The following is a 26,541-nucleotide window of genomic DNA, read 5'->3' on the forward strand; positions in this document are numbered from 1 at the left end:
AAAATTACAATCAAGTTGAATTTTATATTTATTTTTTTATGTTTTAATCATTTCAAACCCTGACAAATGTGTTTTTCATGTTCAAAAAAACCCTCAGCATGAATAGAAATGTTAATTCTTTCAAGATATTAAACTTTACACAATCCCCCTGTCTGTGCAGCGGGTCGTTAATAATTCAAGACTTCTTTGTATTCAAAACATTTAGAGGGAACAAAGGCTTACGTTTGAATCACAAATGTGTAAAAAAGCTTTTTGTGGTTGAAGGCTCTGCCAAAGTAGGAGCAAGGGAGAAAGGGAAAAAAAAAGAAAAATCCTTTGCTCATTATCAAACCATAACATGGAGGAGAGGATCAATTTCATAATTAGTGCGAGGAGCCCAGTATCAGCTTTGTGCACACAGAGAAGAAACAATGGGCTGAGATTCACTTGAGTGGAAAAAAATAAGTGTGAATACGTTTCAGGCCTTTGTTGGCAAAAATATCTGTGCAAGACAAAAGAGAATCATGAATCATTACACACCCTGACGTCACACTGATGATTAAAAGTGATCATTTGAGTTTCTCATTCTTTACCAATTCACTTCATTCCTTCTTCTTCTCCTCCTTTTTCCTGCTTCTCTCTGGTTTTGTAATGCTCGTCAGGCAAGTTTCTAAGCTTCTCCGCGGCCTAAAAAAAACAAACATATACACACACAAACATGGCAACCTTGAGCTTTCATACAGCTCTGAAGACAAACACGGTGACAAAGAGAGGATTCATTGCAATCGCAGATTTGCATTATAATTAGTGAGCAGGGAAAGGTCAACTTTGTCTGTCATTTTGAGGAAACTTGTGCACGAGAAGTGAATCTCCACTCTTGTAATGTTTGTTCATTCTTTTATTTTAAGTCCCATTATATTATCTATTAAAGGTGAAGGAAGTAGTTTATAGTGACATCTAGAGGAGAGGCTGACATTTACAACAACAACATCCTCGTCGTCTTTCTCCTTGTCAGCAGATGAGGTTCGTGAGGCGAGGGAGAGGGAGAGCTACCGCGGCCGTAGCAGACGAAACGGAGAGAGTGGAGGCAGGACTTCCACTACAAGTAAAGCGACGCTCGATTTGTTCTCTCGTGTTTGTCCTACAGGCTCCCGTAGAAACATGGCGTCTCGCTGCTAACAGTGGCTATGCAACAGCGGCCCGCGACCATGTTATTTTACATGACTTTTTGAAACACTACGAAAATAAAAGAAAAACTATTATACAGCGACTAGACAATGCAGGAGCACATAATATGTATAAAAAAGTGGATTTTGGGTCATATAAACCCATAAATACTACACAGTGTCCCTTTAAAGTGTTTTATTATCATTCTACAGGGTTTTTTCCCCATTTGTGAAGAACTTTCAGTTTTCTACAACTTCACAAATAATGCCTTTACCTTGATCATCTCTGAGTAAAAAAACACTTCTTTACAACACAACAGTGGGGGTTGAAATACTCATGTTGTATGTCTGCTACATGACTGGAAATACGCGCGTGACCTCATGTTTAAATGACTCCCGATTGTTAAAACGAGTCTCTAAAGTAACACAGTTTTTCGTGCTGCACCGGAGTCCAGGCACCGTTTACTAGTTAGCTGCGTTAGCTCCAATAGCACCGTTAGAGTGCCTACGGTCGAACTGGAGCGGTCTGATTATTAACCGAAAAGAGCAGCGCTACAAATAACCAGCGTACCTGTGTACTGCATGTGTGCATCTGTTTTTAAAGTTTAGCGTTACTTTAGAGACTCATTTTAACAATCGGAAGTCACGTAAACATGACGTCACACGTGTCTTTCGTCATGGGAACGCGTCATACATTAAAGCTCACATAGAGTGGTCCTGTTGCACATATATGTTAGTTATGGAGGTCTACTTACATGCATTAACTTGTTTTTATGGACAAAAACCTCCTAGTTGCTGTAAACGAGCTTTTCTGACGGTGTTTCCCAGCCGCGAGACGTGAGACTCAAATCTCTCAACCCGGAAGTGACATAATCAGTACACCTGCTCTCAGAAGCACAGCTCCCCCCTCTGGAACGGTGGATGCACTGCTACTCATTATCAAAACATTGTTTGAACAGTGTTTAAAAATAGCTTCTTCACAACTCCCCGCCGCAGTCCCTTTTATGACTTTGACCCGGAGTCTGACCCAGAGTCAGAAGACACTGTCGCTCGTGAAACACCTCCACAACGGACTCCTCTTCTTCTGCGGTTCAATGTACGCAACCAGATGTGCCCGGACTAGTGCCCGGAGTAGGACGATCGGCTGTTCCGGAGAACCAGTGTTTACGCAACTATAACGGGATTTTCAGAGATCTCGCTGAGCCCGAGATTACAATAAAACACAGCGTTCTCAGCAGTGACTGAACTGTTTGTTTAGAACCTTCAGGGCTTCATAGACAAGGTAATGACGCAGATACACACTAAAAGGTCCGCTTTAACGCCGTTAATGGCCCAGCACTGGTTATGTGTGATGTTACTCACCTGTTCAGGAGTGAGGTCTCTCTGCTCCTGGGCGAGCATCTCGTACCCGACCATGAACTTCTTCACCGAGGCCGAGCGCAGCAGAGGAGGGTGGTAGTGAGCGTGCAGCTGCCAGTGGGAGTTCTCTTCCTGTAAGTGGGGGCCAGTGGGGGCTCCTGATAAAGACGGCAAAGACATGAGAGTTCAGTTGAGGATTGGAGCGAGTGGAGAGGAGAGAAAAACTCTGTATGTTCACGTGCTGAAATTCACAGATGTAGTAAACTTTAAATTACTGATCATGTTTACAGCGAGAAATACACTTTTACCTGAAAGTCTGCAGATGATGTTTATGCTGTGATCAAATGAGGAAGATCATAGTGCACAGAACTCTTTAAATCAAATATGTATTTAGGGAAGTGGTGTGAAACTGTGGAATTCTACGGTGGCCCTGAGGTGCAAAACACAAACGCAAATCAAAAACACAAACACAAATCAAAAACACAAACGCAAATCAAAAAACGGAAACACAAATCACACAACACAAACACAAAAGCAGAAAACACGAAAACATTAACTCATAACACAAACACAAAAGCAGAAAACACAAAAACATTAACTCACAACGCGAATTCAAAAGCAGAAAACACGAAAACATTAACTCACAACGCGAACACAAAAGCAGAAAACACGAAAACATTAACTGACAACGCAAACACAAAAGCAGATCGACCTATTTACCTGGTGTTTAACTGACCTTTATTTCTTTTTGTCTTGTCTTATTTCAACCTATATTCCGTCTGCTTAAAATAGAATTTGATCTTTTTAACAGTATTCCTGTATTAGTTTTACCACTGATGTGATTCCTTATTTTTACCCAATTACAATTTTCTTCTATTGCTTTACATCATTGGTTCTCAAAGTGCGGCCCGGGGGCCAATGGCGGCCTGCAGAATCATTACTGGCGGCCCGCAATGAATTACAGTTGATAGTTTTAATCCAGGAGCTACTAAGCTTGTTAAATGTTTATTGGACATTACTGGATACAGACCAATAAGTGTAAACCAGGTAAATACTGGGTATTTACCTGGTTTGTATATGGTGAATTTTAGTGTATTATTGGGTTATAAGCTGGTAATAAGCAGGTAGCTACAGCCCCCAATTACTAGCTATTTACCCAGTAAAAAAATGGAAATGTGTTACTTGGTATTAACCTGTAATTAGAAGGTAAGAACAATGGCCAAAATACTGGGTAACTACCCAGTAAATTATAAAGCGTTATTATATTAACGCTTATATTACTTAACGCTAAACTGTAGAAGTGCAATCTGGTCATTAAAATTAGTACAAATGGGATTTCTTTCTGGGTTTTTTTCCTTTGGCGGTCCTCAGTCCAATGTTGGGTTCCTAAATTGGCTGTCAGGTATCTTACTTTAACTCTAACTTTGAGAACCCCTATTTTACATGAACAATTTGCTTTGATTACACAAATCTCTTACTTAATATAGTTATTAAAATGCCTTTTTTTTGCTTCCTGACCTTAAATGAAGGTAAATAGCTGACCCCCTGCTATGAGACATCTGTCTTAAAACCAAATAAATGAATTAAAGGAAAGAAAATTACTGCATTTACAGTGAAATATCATCTTTAGAGATGGTTTCCAGAGGCTGATTAGACACAGACGGAGCTGACGGGGAGTTCGACACAAAGGAAACTAATGAATAAGAAGAGAGAGAAGAAAAGAAGAGGACGAACAAAGACGAGACTAATGACTCGAAACAAGGATGGAAGCTCCTATTAGGAGACAATTATGTCCTTCTAAATTGTCTTTGGGTCTATTTGTTCGCACTGCACACACGTGGTCACATGAGTGTGCACCTAATTTCCGTGAATTTGCATAAAAAGGTACAGAGAGCTGTTGCAGGTGTAAAAACGCTCAGGGATGAATCATGACAAGCATTAAAGCAGGTATAGCTTTCCTCTAATCCCTGATTTCCCAGGTGACTCCAACACCATCCAACCACGTCTCACTCTCCTCTCCAACATTAATAAGCCTGGACCTAAAAAAAAAAAGATGGCTGCTTCTAAATGTGCCAAAATAAGGCAGCAACACAGATGGGGAGATAAAGATACTCATTATGTGAGCCAGGTCTGTCTGTGTGTGTGTATGTGTGTGTGTTAGCACTCTATTTTCCCTAAATCCCAAAAGCTAAAGTTCAAAAACCACTTTTAATCTTTAGCAGATCCCTTTAGGAGTTGGAGAAGCTTTGCATTAGAATATTTGACTGTTGCCTTAATGATCATATAGCATATTATGTTACAGGAACACGTTACACACACACACACACACACACACACACACACACACACACACACACACACACACACACACACACACACACACACACACACACACACACACACACACACACACACACACGTTGTTCCAATCGCTCCAACACAAATGCCAAAGATCACAGAACATAAAAAACAACAACAAAGCTGCAGAAACGTTTGCACCATACTGTATACTCTAACTCCACGTCGTCAGAGAATTGTCAAACAGCTTTGGTTCGTCAATATTTGGACACATTTCCCACAGTGGTGAGAAGTGATTCCATTCTAATTAGAATTTTTAACACTGCAGATGGCATATTAAAATAATTGATCCATTGAAGGAGCAGTTTATTTCTGAAGCCTCTCTCCTCTTCCTTCCTCCTACTTCCCTCTCATAAGTCTGCCTGGTTAAAAAAAGAGAACTGGACATGAACAAATATACGAGCAGGTCTTGGATTTTAATGTTTACGACATTAATCAGACAACAACTTTATAGATTTAAATGTAAGATGATCACAATAAAGGTTTTGCCAGTTTCCACACCAGAGATTTGCCATGCGATGGAATAAAAAGCTCAAGGTTAACCAGTGACCGTCTCCTCTCATGCACTTTTGTCCTTTACAGTTTGGGAGGGAGTGAATCATCGCTGCTTTTTACAGAATCTATCTTTCATGCTGTCTGGCTGCTGAGTGTCAGAAGACTGACGCTGCAACAAGTCACTGACCCGGGCAGTGAGCTCAAAAGAGGATATAAATGTGGTTCTGAGATATCGGACAATAGATCTGTAGACGAATTGTTGGACCACACAACTATTTGATCACTTACCAACTCATAATCAGGACTGTTACAACGATTTAACCCTCAAAAGAATCCTTACTTACTCTCTTCTCCGATGCCTGTTCCCTGGTACATTTGTTTATTATACATTTTAACTGTGTGTTGTCAGTAATTCTGCGATTTTTATTATAATGAGTCCATTTCTCTTGAGTTAATTGTGTGTGATGTCTCGACTAATTGTTTGTTTCGCGTTACCTGCCTTAGGACGACGGATGTAATGAAGCAACTGCTCTAATTCCAACATATTTACGTTGATGCTTTGTGCCGATTTGTTGATTAACGTGCACTTGTTCTAATGCAGTAAAACTTAATAAATATGTCAGAAAATTCCACTTCCATTATCACATTTCCATATTTTACTTCTCAGTCTTCCCCAGGCTGGTGTGCAGTCAGCGAGCAGAGAGGTTTCCTCTCTGCAGGATAGAGCTCCTGCTGCTGCCTCCACCGTCGTCTCGCATCACCTCTTTCCCCAGTGTTGTGTCAGGGGCTTAACTTGCAAACTTTTAGCTTCTACAAGGATCACTCTGACCACTCAGCCATAGTGACACTGCCCTCTATGCTGTCACACACCACATCACTGCACTCTTCTAACCTTTATTCCACTACCAGGTGTTTCTCTGACACTGTGCACAAAATCTTGGCGTCTCAGTGCAGAGATACAACACGAGGAAGTGCATCTGTGATGCCTCAGTTTAACAAGATGGATGTGGAGTTACAGTCCAGTTCTGTGTGTTTTGATGCATGCTGCGTCTCCGCAGCTGCCAATTTAAGTTTGCCTCGCTCACACACAGAAACAATTGCGTTACTGTTATTATTTTTTGATGAATACGTTTATACGTTTTAGATCTGTTCATTAGCTGGGATACTGCAGATGTTGAATATTTTAAGATGTTTATTTGCCATTTTGTGCACAAACAGTGAGTTAAGATTTTATATATGAATTTATATCAGAATTTATATATGTACGTATATATATGTACATACATATATATATATATATATACACACACACATATATATATATATATATATATACACACATACATATATATATATATATATATATATATATATATATATATATATATATATATACACACATACATATATATATATATATATATATAAATAAATGAGTCTCTAAAGCAGGGGTCACCAAACTTTTTCAATTACATACACATTAGTTGCTGGTTATTTGTAGCGCTGCTCTTTTCCTTTAATAAACTGACAGCTCCAGTTCGACTGTAGGCGCGCTAACTGACACTAAATGAGCTAACGCAGCTAACTGGTAAATGGTGCCCGGACTCCGGTGCCGTGGCACAAAAAAGCTGCGTTACTTTAGAGACTCATTTTAACAATCAGGAGTCACATAAACATGACGTCACGCCGCATATTTTCCCGGTCAGTTGTCATGGAAACGCATCATGCGTTAACATTAATGGCATTAGCGGCGTTAACGGCCCAGCATAAATATATTTATAATAAAACAACAACATGATATCTAAATATCATGTTGTTGTTTTTTTTAAATCCTGACATGAAACTGATATAGTTTCGACAGGAAGCAAAACAAATCAGTTTACAATGAGTTAATGTGAATTCATATAACAATATGACGGTGAACCAAGCAAGCTAAATGGAACTCAGCCGTCATTATGGACACCTGTGATGTTCCTACTGTGACCTGTCAACATGGCTGCTGTGCAAAAAAGGTCCCATTCATAACTGCCACATCCTCCCTGTTGTGAGTCAACTTGCTCGAGCACAGATTACGTGGATGTTGTTGTCTGATTTCTATGTAAATGCGTCTGTCTCTCTGCATGTTCTGTCACAATGAAATGGTAAATTTGGCCTCTGATAGCAAAGGTGATAAGCGCCTCGTCTTCTGCGACATTGTTTTCACGCTCGCTGCTCATTCACGTTACTGCTCGTTTTCCTCTGACCTGCGCTGTTTTTCTGTGATGTCAGTGGAAGACGAGCGACACAGAAAAACAGCCACAGGATCAAGAAACGCGAGACACTAAATCTGAAATTAGTTAATATTGAGGATTAGAGAAACTGTGGAAAACTTTGAAAGTAGCAAACCCTAATAAAATGCATGTTAATGCATCAACATAGTAAAAGGCCTGTTGTAAAAGTGTCTTCTCTCACTGTGTTAAATCACTATAATACAATCTTGCCCTTTAAGATCATAACTCCTCTGCAAAAAATGCTGTGGTTTCAAAAGAAAAAAACGCTGACAAAGGAAATGTTCACATCCATATGAACCGCTCTGATATAAAGGATCTCATTACAATCACTATTTTACATATTTCTTTTAACCTATTTATGTCATTGTAGCAGTAAAAACGTGTGTATATAACAGTTGTGAGAGTGAGAGTGATGACAGCTCATTGGTCACTTGCTAAGATACAAGAAGAGTAAGCAATATGAGGTTGGAAAGTTAATATAACATCTAAAATGTACAGTAAATTCAGATTTTTCTTTGCTACGGTAAAGGTTCAGGGTGTAAAACTCAGTGACATCTAATGGTGAGTCGGCAGATATGCAGACGTTCACTCACCCCTCCATTTGACAAATCAAATCATTGGCTTATAGCTTTTATTCTGAAAATAGCGCTGTTAATGTTGTAAAAGGTGTCTGACTTCCGTCAACACGCATCGTGAGTAAAAATATACACAATTATTTATAGTTGTTTATAGTTGTAAATTCAAAAAGTTCATTCAAAATTTCATGTTTCAAGTGCAATACATTCTATTTGTTTCCAGTTCAAGTGAATGAGTCATCGTTTTAAATAATCATGATTTCAATTGCGACCCAAATTATCGTGATTATTAGTCCATTGTTTTCCATAATCAAGCAACCCTACAAGAAAGAACGTCATTTGTTTGTGTAGAAAACGTATGCTTTAAAACAAATGGTGGCATTTTACTAAAAGGCGTATTCTGAAGCCATGAAAACCTTTTATTTTAAGAATGGGACAATTTCTTCCAATACATCCTCCTAAATTTTACACCGGCCCTTTAAATGACAGTATAAAAGTCTGTCATTATAAAATAAGCACTCTCTACCTGTGTAAACTCTCAGTATACGCTGATGTGAGTAAGTGACATCAAAGCTGAGTTTCTCCTTTGTCATTTTAGAGCAGAATCTATTGTGGAGGACAGAGATGCTGTAGAGTCCACACAGCAACCAAAGCTCACAGCTTTTTTATTCTCTTACTGTGACATTAGATTATCACCACTCATGAATTAATGCCATGTTGCAGCATGATGTCGACTCATGTTAAATTGGATCAGAGGGAGGGAAAAAGACTGAGAGCTCACAGACTGCAGAGACAAGAGGCTGCTGGTGTGAGATGTGAGGAGAAGCACACGCTGCATGTGAAATGATATTGATCTTGTGTTGCAGAGAGCGTAATGCAGAGTGAAAATTGTCTTGAAGGAGAAAGAAGGGGGACGACGACGTAAAGGACAGAGGGACGGGGACACGAGGAGAAGAAGGTGTGGGGAGAATAGAGGTCGAGTTGTTCTGTAGATGATGATTAATGCTGATTTTGTTTTTTTACAAAATATGGTAACAAATAATACAGAAACTTGATTAACTTGCAGTAACCAGATGAAAAAAAAAATGTTTTAGTGGGTTTGCAACATTTCTAAGAAAGTCTGAGAACAAAAATGCATAATTTGTAATAATTTGCCAAAGAATAAATCGTATTTGGAAGATGCTGATTATTAAAAAATGTCAGATATTTGCTAATTGTGAAGACTTGAACTAGAGAGGAAGAAGAGTCAGAATGTTGGACAGAGAGAAGCTGGAGGTGGTATTTTACTTGTTGCTTAGGGACATACTGTAAGTAGAAGATATTTTGTGTATTAAATTTTACAAGCCATCATAAAAAATCTTTCCTCTTTATACACTCGACTTTTCCCGTCGAGGTGGAGGATTTTAAATGGAAAATCATGACTGATCTTTGCAGATTACACAGTCACATTCGAGGACACTGCCTTCAGATTCCTGTCAGCACAGCTCACTCACATAGTTCACTGACCATCTTGGCACTTTTTATGCTACTTGGTCTGGACACGCTCTCTTGGATTTATTATTCACACAACGTCAAAGTCGGCACTGCACACACTGGTGCCCTTAGTAAGTCACCTGTCAAGCCAGTCATTATTATTAGCTCTTGTTTTTGTTGGCTTTTTACTTAGAACAGAGCATTTAGGCTGCTTTTTTTTCATTACTACATTATGTTTAAATGTACAGTATATACAGAGGCTATAAAAATATGCAATATATATATATGTTTTATATCCTTTTTTTTTAGCACAACTGAATTTAAAATAAAAATCATTTTCTCCAACTATATAAACAAAAATAAAATTAAAACGCACAATTATTGCTACATTATACCACTACCAAAAAATTAATCATAACTTTGACTCAACAACACATAAGAAGACGGGAAAAAAACACATTTTGTAGTCAGACAGTAGTCACACTTCTTTTAAAGTGTCTTATATACATATATATATATATATATACATATGTATAGTACCTCTCCCGTATGTTATCCTCCATTTTCAAATCTCCCCACTATAAATTCACACTGTACACACACACATACCACCACACAGTTAGTTAGTTTTGTCCAGCCTGCCTTGTTAGTACTGCCGTATATTTTCCTTCACTTTATCATTATCTTGTCTTGATGCACGATTTCCTTTTTAAAAAAAGGATTCATATCCAGTTTTACTGTATATGTGAATGTTTGTCAGTTTGTATAGCAGCACAAAGATTTTTCCTTCCTTACTCTGTCACTCTACAGAAATTAAGATATGTTTTGTCCTTTATTGGACAGGACAGTGAAATATGGAAGAGGGAAGTCACACAGGAAAGCACCACGGGTGGAATTCAACCTGGGTCACTGTAAACGGGCTCTTTGCCCAGGAATGACTTTGAATACGTTATCACCTTAACTTTCCTTTCAACCCTCTCGCCCTCCCACTGCGAGACTTACCGTGCCAGCCCATGGAGTAAGGGAAAGAGACTTCAAAGAGATTGTCGTATTTGGTCAGCAGTCGCTTCATGATGTCAGCCAGACCTGGCAAACAGAGACAGGGACGCAGATGAAGTGAGGCCAAATAATTGATGAATAAGATAAATCGAACATGCAGACGAGGCCTGGAGGAAGAGAGACGATGTTTGTGGTTCATAATGAATGTCGTGAGGAAGAGGAGCTGCAAGTAAGAGGGGAAAAAGTGAAATAACTAAAAGTGGAAAAATATCTGATATGAAACTTTTATTCTTCTTTAGGGGGAAATTAAATATGAAGGAAACATCTGAATACACGATGAACAAGTCAGGAAAAACCTGTGCTGTAGTGGTTACATCAAAGTTTAAGTATACACAAAATATTAGTCATCAATAAATCATCCACCTCATGCTATTGAATCTTTAATTCTACAAGTCATGTGATATATACTGCACGAGCAAATTGGTCCAATGTCATTTTATAGATGAGATCATATATTATTATATTATACATTATATTATATTATATATTTGAATAATTCACACAATAAACAGTGTAATAAGTCTGGTATGACAACATGAGTCATGTGACAAGAGGAAAATGGCTATAATTATATATTATTTGCTATAATTTATAGAAATGCGGTGAAACAAATAATTTCATGACATATTTTTGTCATCACTGGGGAATTTGCATAAAGGAATCATCAGCAAATGTGAGCGTGACAGAGAAGGACAAAAACAAGGAGCCATTTTCAGTCACATTAATAATAGTTAGGTATGTTAATAATAATAATAATAATAATAATAATAATAATAATAAAAAAACAAGGATTATCAGATGTAATTTACAGATATTTATGTCTATTTTGGGATAATAACAGCTCTAGTTACTAGGTAATTTCTGAACTGAAAAAAATAGTGTTGTCAACTATGTTTTACAGTAATTACCAGCAAAAGTACTTTATTTTTTACCTTCCTTGCAACTCATTTGCCAGATATTTGCTAATATCAGGGGTGTGATTGGCAAAACACAAAAAAAATGTAAATGCTCTTTCACTCACAGGGACTTTCATCTTGGCAGAGATGGCCTCAGTGCCACAATTTCCATCTCGAAGTGAAAGTGGTTGTCAAAGAAACACTGCTAGAGATGTCTTTTCAGTGTTTAATGAAATATACTGTGTAGTTTTAGAATCAATCTGTCAATTATTTTCTCGATTAATCAAATATCTTTTTGTCCATAAAATAAAGTTAAAATGTTGATCAGTGTTTATCAAAACTGGAACCTAGTTTAAATTATTTTTTTTGTCAAATGGAGCAAAGAAACCAGACAATATTCACATTTTAGAAAAATCACAAGGCTTGTATTAATTGTAAAAAAAAAAAAAACCTCTCTAAAATCGATTAATTAATTGTTGCAGCCCTACTGGTTACCTAAATGTTTCACGGATATTACATGATAATAAAAAAAATCATAAAACATGATTTATAATATATAGTGCTGGGAACTATACGGCGTTAACGTTAACGCATGACACGTTTCCATGGCAACTGCCTGGAAAAAGACGCATGTGATGTCATGTTTACGTAACTCCTGATTGTTAAAATGATTCTCTAAAGCAGGGGTCACCAACGTGGTGCCCGCGGGCACCTGGTAGCCCGCAGGCAGCCAATACGGTGCCCGCGGGCTCACTTCACTTCACCTCACTTGCATGTATCCGTATGATCGCTCAGTAAAATATCTTTGATATTGTTTATAAAAACTGGTAATCGTTAGCAGTAAGCACTGGAATGAATGTGTATGCAGTTGAATGCATAATATTAATCATTTAAATGGTCAACAAAAAAAAATGTTAACGTGGAAGCCCTCCATATTATTTTTTACCCTTAAGGTAGCTCTCATCTCAAAAAGGTTGGTGACCCCTGCTCTAAAGTAACAGTAACGCTAAACCTTAAAAACAGAGGCACACATACGCAATACACAGGTACGCTGGTTATTTGTAGCGCTGCTCTTTTCCTTTAATAAACAGACCGCTGTAGGCGCGCTAAATGACGCAAGGAGCTAATGCAGCTAACGTAGCTAAATGGTAAACGGTACCTGGACTCCAGTGCCGCGGCACTACAAACTCATTTTAACAATCGGGAGGCATGTAAACATGACGTTACACGCATTTCGTCATGGAAACTCGTCATGAGTTATAACGTGCCCAGCACGGAAACGGAAAAATTGCACCCCTGTAATATGCTAAAAGCAACACATTGATATAATTGGAATACAACAAGAACTGTTAAAATAGAAATCAACATAAATCGTTCTTCCTTTTTAATTCCCTGGTGTTTTGTAAAATCCTACTGACAAATTGTGACAGTGTAACTGGATACAAAAGTCCTGATATAGAGAAGAAGAAAAACATCTTTTTTGGAGAGGGACCAACTTCTGTTAATAGTAATTAACTGATTACTCTGACTCAGACTCAGTGTGAATACATTAATCTGTTATTCTAGCACCTGCAGGAAAACGACAGGTATAAATTGTGGATTCACAGTTTGATACGGTGTCAAGTATTGAATGAGAGACGACAGACATCATCCTCTCTGGGCTTCACTGATGGCGGGAGCTGATTTCAATTTCTTATTTAATTATGTTGCCTCTCTCCTGTTCAGTGTGGAAATAGCAAACTACTAAATTAAGATTTATTTACATTTAATATTAGTATTACAATTTCACAAAGTGACAAGACTAATGTTATATCTTTTAGCCAACACTTTGATTCATAGACATTTGTATTTCTACTTGTGTTTCTTTTTCTTACGTCATCCTATTCACCCATCAAACTGCCTATGAAAGGAAGGATAGACTGGGTACTAATAGTTAGAGTGTATTGTCTTTACTTTTTTGGTTTTATTTGCGTACTTTGTCACAAAAAATCATTACATGCTCATTCTGCAGCCAAACCTCTCCCCAACTCCCATGATCCCACACTGCTCCTTAACGTCATCAAACTAAGTCTTTTCTAAAGTCCTTGGTTCATTTGCAGATATATAGTATTTGCCCTTGAGGGGAAAATGGTGAGTTATCTTAACCAGAACACACTGATCCCATGAGAATCAATTTTCCGCAATGTCAAAATCAAACATCATCCATTAAGAACACACACATCGATTCACTTCAACTTGCATGAGAAGGTGACGGTGGAAAGAAGGGGATTAAGCTGAGCAAACCTCATATTAGACATTAATTTACTGGATAAATTTAAACTTTCTCGCTCACAGAGGGTTTAAAATAAACGTTTCCCTCGTCTGGGAAACTTGACTGAACACAGAGGGTGACGCACACATACGTACACACATAGCTGGGGATCAAACCTGCAGGCTCCCAACTGAGCTGCTGACTTGCCGTAGACGTCTCGTAAATTGTCTCATTGTTCTCTCAGTCACTCTCTCTGTCAAAACACACACACACACACACACACTCACCCTCCTTCTCATCTGCTGTCAGGTCACTGATTCTGAGGATGTGTCGTCTTGGTAACAGCAGTGTCTGGTAGGGCCACGTTGCCCAATATGGAACCACTGCCAGCCAATCAGAGCTCTCCACCACCACACGCTCCTAAGAGGAGAGACAAAATTCTGAATGCATTTTAATGTTTTGAGGTGGAAGGCACTGTCTGTATATATACAGAACAAGCCTTAACAACAACAAGAGTTATGATCTCTAGTTGCTTCAGTTTGGTCACATAGTGCTTTTACAGAGGCAAGAACAGGTTCCTCCCTCCAGGCTCGAGTTCTGTCTGGAACCCCGGCGCTCGCAGGGAAAGCTGGGTCTGTTTTCACACCAGTCGAGCAGTGCCAGAGTTCAAATCACATAAATATACGACCATGAATGGAAGAAAACACAACGTGGCAGATCACAGTGAGCTTCTGTGAGGGTTTGCTTCCCCTGGAATTTAAGGTTGTTGCCCATGACGTCACTAATCACTTTCTCTCTTACGACAGAGACAACTGCATGTTCTCTGTTTATGTTTAATAGCTCTGTTTTTCTGGGGTGCTCTTTCATGCCTGTATTTCGTTCCGATTCAGTGATTAATATGTTACTGCTGTTGCACTTTAACCTTAGGCCGATTAATTTTCAGACAATTTTGTGATTCAGAAATATGTGGGGGAAAAAAAAGCCCATTAGAATCGATCTCAGGGAGAAACATTCCCAGTTTGGAACAAGAAGCTCAGTATGAAAGCACCCATAATGAAGTGAACTCAGAACACAGGATTCGAGGAAATGAGCAGGGAAAAAGAGGGACTTGAATTAATATTAATATTTAACAACAACACACACACAAAAAAAGCCTTTGATAAGATTAATACTTGAAAACCAGGATGGAGAGACTAGTTTGAAGTGGAGGATGTCCATGAAACACACACAGCTCACAGAAATTCTGGAGAGGTTTTATTCAATTAGTTGAGAAAGTTTTGGTTTCAAAGTCAAGTGCGTCACCTGGGAGCTGAACTCCAATTCAAACTCCTCCAGACACCTCTGTGTGCCAATTTACGGTTCTAACCTTAGGTCAGACCGACAGAGGCGAAAAGAGATGAGCATGTACGCACACCAGAACAGGAACTAAAGTTGGTAAAGTCGCTCCTGCAACCCACACACACACACACGCACGCAAGCACACACGCACTTCTGCTTCCACTTTGATTTTATAAAATCCCCACAAGCAGCTGTCGAGGAGACTGTAAGTGTCAACTCTGCTCTTCTCAGAACCTTAATGCCATTCTCTCTGTCTCACACGCACGCACACACACACACACACACACACACACACACACACACAGGTGATACAAACAGGTATCGGCTTCTTCCCTGAATGAATCTGTTGTAGTATTTTTTTGGCCTGTCTCCACTTGTCTTCCTCCCTCTTCTCCTCTGCTTCTGTCCTACTTTGTACTCACAAACCCTCTTTGGTTAATTTTATATTGTCTCATCAAGCTAATTCTCCCTTTCCAGCTCTCCCCAAAGAGGAGTGAAACACTTTTTTTTCTTTCAGTCGCACAAAAGAACGGGCTTTGATTCAGAAGAAAGGGAGCAGGCTTCCTCTTCAGATCAATGTGACGTGTGTGAAGTGGCTAATTAAAAAAAATGTGTCTGTTATTTCTCGTGGCAAAAAGAGAACAAAAAAAAGTTTTGGTTAAAAAAAAAAAAGGCCAAATGATGTGGAAGATTGTTATGTTACTTTATGCTGTAGGTAGGGGACGTCTATCACCCCCTTGTGCAATTTCGAGTAATTACCAAATCCTGCCAGCATTTCTACATGACATATGCCTTGGTCCATGTTGTGTATTATTGCCATGCTGTACCGTATGTTGCGATGCGTGCAGCTCAATACACCAGTAGAGCAGGGGGTATTTTTGTTAGTTTATTTGTTCTTTTTTACTCTTTTTTAATGAGCACTGTTGTGAGGAAACACAGAGGAGGCTCGTGCTGCTACTTCAGGCTAAAACTCTGACATTCTGACTTTGACAAACAGGTATAAAACACAAAATGCACTCAGCTTTGGTCTTATTTTTGTCCAACAGCTCACAACACTTTCACATTAATGATTTATTGTCACTGCTAACTTTGCTGCTGTCAACAAACACACAGCACAATTCTCTCCGTGTGTCGCACGCACGCACGCACACACGCACGCATGTGCACAGCTATTCTTCTTAAGAATCACTGTATTGACTTCCATTCATTTGGACAGTCTAAACCAGGGGTCACCAACGTGGTGCACGCGGGCACCTGGTAGCCCGCAGGCAGCCAATACGGTGCCCGCGGGCTCACTTCACTTCACCTCACTTGCATGTATCCGTATGATCGCTCAGTAAAATATCTTTGATATTGTTTATAAAAACTGGTTATCGTTAGGAGTAAGCACTGGAATGAATGTGTATGCAGTTGAATGCATAATATTAATCATTTAAATGGTAAACAAAAAAAAAATGTTAATGTGGTAGCCCTCCATATTATTCTTTACCCTTAAGGTAGCTCTCTGTCTCAAAAAGGTTGGTGACCCCTGGTCTAAACAATGCATTAGCCTAAACTTAAAGCTCCCATAGAGTGGTCCTATCGCACATAATGTGAGTGATGGAGGTCTACTTACATTGTTTTTACTTGTTTTTATGGTCAAAAACCTCCTAGTTGCTGGAAATGAGCCAATAGAAATCTCTATATATAAATATATATATATATAAATAAGTCTCACTGTTCTTTCAGCAACAGAGACAAAAACAAGTTCTGGCTCTGTCAAGTTTAATAGAAAGTTCATCCATCTGCTCAATAATAATAAGACTTCTTCCAGCGTACTAATCATGCTCAGACCCTGTCTGCATTACTGCGCGCACACGCACACACACACAAACACACACACAGGTTGAAGATGCACGCCGCAGCGTTATGCTAATAAGCATCACTGCTGTCCAATCACACGGTTCACTGACCAAGAAACAGGCAGAGGATGCTGATGAAGGGAGAACAACATGAAGGGAGGAAAGAAAGTAGGAAAGAAAGAAAGAAAGATTAAAGATTATATTATTCATTCATCCACTGTCTACTGCTTTATCCTCCACATGAGGGTTGTGAGGAGCTGGAGCTGGAGCTGATCCCAGCAGACATAAGGCTCAAGGCGGAGTTCACCCTGGACACATTCACTCTCACATTCACGTGTCCAAATAACCTCTGTGTGTTTTTGGACTGTGGGAGGAAACTGGAGAACCCAGAGAACACACAGGAAGAACATGTGAACTCCAAACAGACAGGAAACTAAACTGTTAGCCTTACCAGTGATGACTCATGTTCCTTAAGTCAAAATAGTATTTTGTAACATAAACTGGGTTCACATGGTGGTGTAGTGGCTACCACTGTTGCCTCACAGGAAAATTACTAGATTTCGAAACCTGCTCCGACTAAGGCTGTGTAGGCAGGTGTTTTGGGAAATGTAGAAACCAACTTACGGAGACTGAATTACAACTTTCTAGGTGTGAAATCGACTTTAATCATAATTTTGGTTATATGATGTGTATTTACGTGTGTGTGTTTGCTTCAACCTTGCTCTCAGCCTCTTGTTTGGCGTACTGCAGCAGCATCGGCTCTCCGTGTTTCTGATAGTACACTCTCTGACAGCGATCCGCCAGAGCTGGCTCATTGGGCAGGAAGCTGCTGGCCCACACCTATGACATCACAGAAAACAGGACAAAAAAATAGGTTGGTTTAAACTTCAATTGACACAAGTTTGTTTTGCCATGGAAGGAATGTGGAGCAGCTTCTGAGAACAATGGAAGGGGAACTAAACAAACTGAAGAAGTGGTTTGATGTAAATAAATTATCTTTAAATTTAAGTAAAACCAAATTTATAATATTAAAGTCTCAGTAAAGATTGATGGTGTGAAGATTCAAAGAGTGTTTGAATATAAGTTTTTTGGAGTTTTAATTGACCACAAATTAACCTGGAAATTCACATTGATCATGTCAAAAAGAAAATGTCCAAAACAATCGCTATAGTTTGTAGATCCAAAGAACTTTTAAATAAAAAATCACAGTACCTGTTATATTGTTCCCTTATAATTCCATACATGACATATTGTGTGGAAGTGTGGGGAAACACTTATAAAACCAATCTCAAGCCCATTTTCCTACTACAAAAAAGAATAATACGTATAATTATGGGAGCAGAGTATCTGGAGCCAACCAATGCTTTATTTATACATTTAAATACATTACAATTCTGGGATATAGTCAATCTTCAAACTTTAGTGATTATATACAAAGCACATCATAATCTCCTCCCAAGATGTTCTCAGAGGCTGTTCGAAATTCATGAGAGTAAATATGAACTAAGAAACACAGGTATGTTTAAAAAGACATGGGGAAGAACTAAAAGTAAAGAAAACTGTGTTTCTGTGAAAGGTGTCAAACTGTGGAATTGCTGTGATAAGGATTTAAGAATGTGTAGCTCAATCTATGTTTTCAAAAAAATGTTTAAATATAAAACGATAAACAGTTATAAAGATATTTAGTAATTATGTTGGTAGCCTATATTAACATTAAAATAGCACCACAATAGACCCCATATTACTATATAATTAAGTATTATTATTGTTGTATAATATAGTGCAATACATTTATCTTTGTTTCCTTTTTTATATATTTATTTTCTTATTTGTGTATTATCATTCACCGGATGTGATATTTTTTGAATAAAATTCAGGATACAGCAAAGGATAGGCTATAATAAGCCCTCGGCTTCAGTCTACTCCTTTTTCTGACATTTTTATTTACCATTATTTGTGAAATGAACATGTAAATGTCTCAATGTATATTAGTCCGAAATAAACCATTCATTCATTCAATTCCAAATGTCTGTACCTTTAATCATATTATAGATAAATGTTAGACACATTCCAAATTTCAAAACTTTAATTTTTTGGGGGGATTTAGTCATTTCAGATGGATGAGTCAGTTTTTCCGCTGGCAGTCACCATTTTCAATTATTTCACGACAGTGTGAAAACCCAACTCACAGACAGTAAAACTTAATTGCGATAGGTAATTCATCACAGTAAACAACATCAGCTGCAGTATCATGCGCAAGCAATAAAAACGCTCCTGCCCGCGATGTGTTCTGCAGGACATCACCACAGCATTTATCTGTCAAAAGTGGAAATCATATATCATATGATAAATTGTCTGTTTTCTCCTTTAATAAGGTCAATGTGCTTCTGTGTTGAATACAAACATTATTTTGGTCTTACTGGGACATTTTTTTTAGTCATGTTGACGTTTATGCTTTTCATAAAAGTAAAAAAAGATGCCTATCATTGTTATTATTATTATTATTATTATTATTATTATTGAACTCTGGGAAACAGGACATTCTGTCTCCATTTTCTGTTCTTCACTCACAAAACCACTCTGTTCCCTAAGCAACTGCATTTTCCAAAGTTTCCAGACTCTCATTGACCTGATTTAAAGTCTAATCTGATTTGGAATAATATAATAATACATATTGTTATTAAAAAACATGTTCCAATGATTGTGACAGTGTGGTTTCTTGAATGTCTACTGGTATAAAAAAGGTTCAAAACCAGCACAATGCACTCACATCCTGGTTACTATTAGCAAATTAAAGGTTGGGATAAGAACCTTATATCCCATGGATATGATGTTTGCATGCACAACAGATAATTGAAATCACTTCAAAGACCAGATTATGACAATAAAAATAAGTCAAAAAACATTCAATCCATCAGGCGCCCTTGGAGTTTCCAGTCGTTTACTCAGTAAACAGCAGAATGTGCAGTCAAGCAGCCGTTTTCCTCCCTTCAGCCAGATTGTCTACATCACTTTGTAAACGCACACACAAATGCACAGCGTGATTAATAACTCCACTGCAAAAAGATTTACACATTTAAAACAGCTGTTTCTCGAAATCCAACTGAGACAAACACATTGTTCGCTCTTCGCTCTCATCAACCACCAGCTGCTAGTTTGTACCAGACAGAAGTCACACACACAAACGCGAGGAAAGATGGTTTAAAACTGTGATTGAGGAGGTAAACATCTCCGGAAATCATAAATAAATCTCTGGCGCCCTAAAAACAGATGATGTAGAATAATGCTTTTCAGAGTTAAGGCTGCAAAATTAGCTTTGCTAATGTTCTTCTGCGCTGTTTTAGAAAGCTTTTTATGGATCACAGTAAATGTCACGACAGACATTAAAATAATTAGACTTCATTGTATTTTAAATAAGAAAAGAACTCACTCTGGCTTTGACTACGAGGTCCAACATAATGCACGCTGTATATTCGTGGTCTGAGAGAGAGACTTTCAACTGTTGATTACGGAGGACTAAATCTGCACAGAAGTGTTAATAAAAAGAGCTCTTTACTTTGCTCCACACATCCACAGTATAGTTTCACAGAGAGTAAATTATTTATGCCTGGCGAGAGAACTTTTCTTTTAATAATCAGAGGTGTTTTCTGCTGCTTTTAGCTGCACTGCTTCGGGCTGCATGGTAAATTGCCGTTTGATTAAATACCCAGAATTCAGTGCAAGAATCACACTGTCAATGACTGTTATAAATGACTATATTTTTCGCGTTGCAAGGGGAAGGGTAAAAGAAAATGAAAAAAAGGTTGACGAGGGTCATCTTAAAGATCAGTAACTTTGGCTTTTTTCATATTTTCATTATTTCGCAGCAGGTTCTTTAATTCTAATAATATTATTAAGGCTGCAAAAATGAATCATTAAATTGATGAATCAATTACTAAATTAATCACCAACTATCCCGAAAATAAATGAATGGAAGAGTAGTTTAAATAATTAAACCAAGTTTCAGCTTCTTAAATGTGAATATTTTAAAAACCAAAATGAAACAGTCTCAATGATTTCTTTGTTATATGGGGCAAAGAAACCAAAACATTTCAAAAACAAAACAGTCAAAAAGAAGCGACAAAACAGTCAAAGCGAATTATCAACTATCAAGATAGTTCAGTGATGGATTAATAATTGATGGCTAATTATGTGTTCTCCAACACACTTGGAAGAGAAGACTTTAACACAATGAACCTTTAAGAAACACTTTCTGTGCACTTCTCAGTATTAACAGCTGGGTTACTTGCATTAAAATATGATATTTCAACTTACACCAAAAAAACACAAGTGGTTCAAGTGAGATCACAGTTGACAGAAGCAGCGCTGCCTCCAGAACAGGATTAACATTTTCTGTTTGTTGTTCCTCAAACTTTTTTAGATCTATTTGCATTGCATGATTTGGCCTGAAGGGTTTTTTTTTTCTGGCCGCACTCTCACACACTCACTCTCTCTCACGCACGCACACGAAATTTGAGGTCTTCAGAAAGTAGAAAGTATAAAAGCAGCTCCAAAGCTTGGATACAGGATCAAGTGTGACTTCTGTGAAACCATGAAAATAACAACAAAACAAAACTTGTAAAAGGAACAGTGCCTGGTTGTATGTGTACATTTTAAAACAAAATAAAGGGATTTCAAAACATAAAGCTGATGTGTTTGACTTCACAGAAGCTGTATGTTCCTTTACATTGAATCAACAGATTAAAAGCAGCTTTGAAAAGTGAAACAGGAAACAGGTTTGTCACATATTCTGTGATTATGAAGCCTCACACTGCCCTCTGCTGCTTATATATATAGTACTGTATAATCCATGTGGAGAGTCCCACTTTCTTTTATTTCCAGTTAAGCAATGTGTTCTTAAAAGGAATAGTTCAACAGTTTATGAATAAGATATAGCCTGTGATAAGTGAGCTTTGTTTGTTTGTTCAAAAAGGTTTTGTTTTTTTGTTTTTTGTGCTGCCTTCAGAATGAATGAGACTATTTTCTGATTCCCTCTAAAGCCAATAGTGGTTTTCATCAGTCTGACATGTTTGTGTATTACATTAGTGGATTGTCACACAGTAATGTCCTCATCTCAGTCTAGTATCTCCATAAAAAGTGCTAGGAGTGAACGACTTCTATAACTGAGCATAAAAGCCAGTCTTATTGTGTTTCTTCTTTGCTGCATGGACAGTTGAATTATTATTTTGATATTCAGCATATCACATTGGTCTGTCTGCCACTGCTTTTCTCTCTCTTCTGTTACGCTCTTTCTCAACATCTCACAGTGAGAAGAGAGTCTGACAGGAAACGTCTCCGTCTATCTGAGTTGTTAGTTTTGCTTGAATTACCTCGACGAATAGACTGAAAATGAAAAGACATGAAAGCAGCGAGGCAGCAATCCAGGTGTGACAATGTATGAAAAAGCAATAAAGGAGGGAAATAACAGACACACACAGAACACGCACTGACACAAACTGTGACACAGTCGCTCAACTTCATCGTCTTAGTGAATCAGAAAAGCTTTCTCTTGAGGTGCAAAACTGTGGATATGTGATAAAAGCATTTGTTGTTGTTGTTGTTTTTTGTCTTTATGCTGCATCTTAAAAGCAGCAGCACCGAGTGAAGGACATTTCTTTTATCCTTGTAGCAGGAAAAAGAATGAGAGAGTTTACACATTTAGCCAAGAGCTTGCATGTGAGGAGTTAGTTAGTTAGTCTGAGTTTGTCACCTGGCAGTGAGGATGTGGATTGGAGCAACCCATCATGGCTCCTTTATTCTCAAAGATCTACAGAAACAGAAAATAAGAGGGTTGGTTAGTTTTCTCTGGCTCAAGCAACATTTAAATAAAATATGAATAATAATTTTAAATCAAAACCCATATGCTATAGGGCTGCAGCATTAAACAAGTATTTCATTCTAAATACAATAACCAGGGTTCCCTTGGGTGTTTGAAAGATTGTACATTTGAGAAAAAAGAATTCCAAGGCCCTTGAAAGTTTTTGAAAATTTGCCCTTAATAAACATGGAAACATTGAAAGTGCTTGAATTTTGTGCAAGGAAGAAGTTACGTTGATACTTAATGTACGTAGACTAGGCCTACGCATAACTAACTTAGAACCCTGAATAACTTTTCTGAACTTGTTATCATCAGCTTTCATGGACAATAAAGATGATTAAAGCACCAACATCTATCGCCCCTGTATATAAACTACAAGATATGTCTGAATGTCCCCATATTGTGTTGACCTATAAACAGATAAATATTTAGACACAATACAATGTTTACAGGTGGGATTCCTGCACATATTATGGGTAATCTACAGTACACAGCACAGGTTGGTTAATGTGATCATGTCAAAAACTAACAAAATAAAATATGAATTTTGGATCAGTTGCGCAGCCATAGTGCAATGATTTATTCATTATTGCTCAGACTGTTTCTTGGCTCCTCACATGAACATGTACTTTACATCAGCTTCTAACCTCAGAATCCATAAAAAAAAACCCATCTTAAGATCCTCGGCACACGAAGGAGAGGAAGTGATCAATATTCGATGGAGAGGTAATATTTAAATGCGGCTCGTATTAATGTTGACATCTTACTTATACTTTCCTCGCTGCTGCTACAGTTTGGCTTTGTGAGTTTGCCCCTGAGCGATCATTAAAATTTCATCTAATGCAATACAAGACACGTTAAAGTGAAAAATCGGAAAGAGCAGAAAACCACATCATCAGTCCGAGGTGAAGAGTTTATTTTTTATTCCTGATGCAATGTTACAAGCATCCACCGCTGAGAAAAATCAAATCAGTAATACAGTGTGTTACCTGAACCCAGGGGTACGTTGAGCCAAGTTCCTCAACAAGCTCTGTCCACTTGTCGATCACCTTGACAACCTCGTCTTTTTTCATGAGAGGGAGGGTGACATCAGACCAGGGATGGAAACACATGACCTTACTGTAAAAGAGGAGTAGGAGAAACAGAAGGCAGCATGAGAAAGGTTAGATATGGGCAGGTATCCTGAAACCTAAGGTTTATATTAGTTTAGGTTACCAACATAGCAAAAGCATACTATGTAAGGCTTTCCATGCTTAATGACAAAAGACAGAAATAGTCTTTTATCATGGAATTGAATCTATCAAACACATGCGATTAACACTCCAGAGTTCGATGCACATATGCTGCATAATGAGTCTATTCAATCCATTATTCAGTTGTTTTCTGGTGGTTTGTTCAGGAATATCTTTAAAAATTAAACAGCTTCACTTCAGGCAAAAGACTCTGGGGGCTGTCATATTTATTATTAGTATACACTCCTGTGTGTTGTGCATGAAAGTGAACATGTAAGGCTTATTCAAGCAGCTATGACTTGGATGCCAAAGTCAATATCTTAAAATCACTTTTTACACAGGTAAAGCTCCCTTACTCCCTGCTCAGCACAAGTACTGAGATAAATTTGATTATACTGGATTTTAGTGTTTGAAATCACATCATATTTCCAGCATCTGAGGATGTTCTTACTGAATAGTGTGGAGACATCCCCCTCTGCTGGTGGCACATGAGAAACACATCTACTGTACAATAATATATAATACATGACTGAGGTTCAGCGGGCTGATTAACAAAATGAGTGGATTATGATGGTGATGATTATCACAATTAAATGAGATCTGAATGAACCCAAGCAAGGTAATTGCACTAATCTGTTAATTTATAATTAATCGTAAAATTTGAATGCATTTTGTTGTATCACTCGATAAATTCTAACTTTCTAAACATGTATTCATTTATAATAATGTGTTTGCACAGTAAATGTGCTGATTCAAAGAGACAGCTGACTTCACATGAACCTAATTTTCTGTTTGTCGTCAAGCTTTACGCTTACCAAACACCCCTGGCAGCTTTAGACTGGAATAAAGGATGTTGACATGAACCTGTAGAACACAACAGACCAGAACATACAAGGAGTTTAAAATATGATGATGATGATGATGATGATGACGATGATGATAATGATGTGTAAATGTACAGTCTCATTATGCGCCACAATGTAATAACACTCACCTGGATCCGGAGCGTGAGGCTGGAGAGCAGGGAAGTCGTTTTCAAAAACAAAAGTGCTGTCATACTCTGGATTTACCTGGAGGGACATAACATGCATTAACAGAAAAACAAGTGTAGCTGTCAAAACATGAATAGAATACCTGTCATTCTCTTTATCATGTAGGCTCAAAGATCTATCTGGTCTTACCTCTCCATTTGCGCGTGTGTTTCCAGGACAGAGCGGGTTGTGGGGGTCAAATCTGGGAATGTGCTCCTCCTGGGTTTTTTCAACCTGACCCGCCCAGGGTCTCTTCATGCGGTGGGCCGACACCAGGACCCAGCTGTCCCGCAGAGGGTTGTAACGCAAGTGCTGGTGTTCTGTGGTTTACATAGAAAAAGATAAGACAAGATAGTAAAACATAAAACATGGATGTTTTTATAAAGTGCCTCCTGTTGTTGAAGGGGATCGTTCATGCAAAGTTTCTTAAGTAATGAACCGTTATTAACCACACACAAAGCACTGAAACTTGAACAAATGAGTGAAGCACAGGATGAATGTTTGCTGTTGCTGCACAAGCAGAAATTCAAAACAGTGAAGGCAACAGGAACTACAGTCACAAGGTTGCACAGCTGTGTGTGTACAGTGAACACATCACTATCAGTGCAGTCTGCCAAATCATCATTACATGATATCACTGAGCAAAAACAACCCGACATCAAAAATATACTTATACCAGCACACCTATAAAAACAAATAATGCAGTCCTAAACAAAACTCAATTGAAAAGAGTGCCAATTAGACACCGACTCTCGTATTAAACAACGCTGCTTCACGGTAGAATATAGCCACGGACATTTTATGAATTGCTTTGACCTACCAGTAAAGTCGGCAGGCAAACGATTCACGAAGCATCGCTGTGATTCGCAACATTACTCACTGTAATCATTTGCTCGCAAGTGCGATACATTTTGATATGACCTAATGGAACAGTAATTCTAGAAGCTGTCAATATCGAAGGAATGAGCCCCGGAGAAGTTCAACAGTAATGGGTCTCACTTATTAGTCTGCTCGTGTGTAGTTCAGCAAAGTGAAGTTAAACTGTTAGGTTTTAAATGGGGTCTGGATTTCTGCTGTTACTCTTATTGAAATAAATTAAGCTCTTTACGTTTGCTATATCGACAGCATGCCTACCTTTAGGGTCGAAACGGGCTTCTTCGGTGCCGCTCATATTAATTGTGAGAGTTGTCACCTTTACGTTAAATCACTGAACTCGCTGTAAGTCTTTGTAAACTTCAGGGAGCAACTTCATTATTGCCCATTGGTTTTGTCAACAGTAGCCTACTTCCGGTTGTTAGACACGCGGGGGGGGAACGTGCTGTTTGGGACAAATATACGTGCGGATAAAATCCTACAAATGC

At 38.2% G+C, this 26,541-nt stretch overlaps 1 protein-coding gene across 1 annotated transcript; it reads right to left on the minus strand.

Moving 5' to 3' along the window:
- Window positions 1-210: 210 nt before the first annotated feature.
- On the minus strand, window positions 211-26,452 carry galt (galactose-1-phosphate uridylyltransferase). The gene is made up of 12 exons (XM_083902746.1): window positions 26,315-26,452; window positions 25,331-25,500; window positions 25,144-25,219; window positions 24,965-25,013; window positions 23,907-24,036; window positions 22,810-22,866; window positions 17,778-17,900; window positions 14,169-14,301; window positions 10,678-10,761; window positions 2,508-2,662; window positions 573-666; window positions 211-481 (listed from the first exon to the last, which is right to left on the minus strand). Exons 1-11 carry the CDS (start codon window positions 26,349-26,351, stop codon window positions 577-579), a joined length of 1,104 nt encoding a protein of 367 aa, XP_083758872.1. The 5' UTR covers window positions 26,352-26,452; the 3' UTR covers window positions 211-481; window positions 573-576.
- Window positions 26,453-26,541: the final 89 nt, after the last annotated feature.

This window comes from Microchirus variegatus (genome assembly GCF_963457635.1).
Source record: "Microchirus variegatus genome assembly, chromosome: 16".
Taxonomy (NCBI): domain Eukaryota; kingdom Metazoa; phylum Chordata; class Actinopteri; order Pleuronectiformes; family Soleidae; genus Microchirus; species Microchirus variegatus.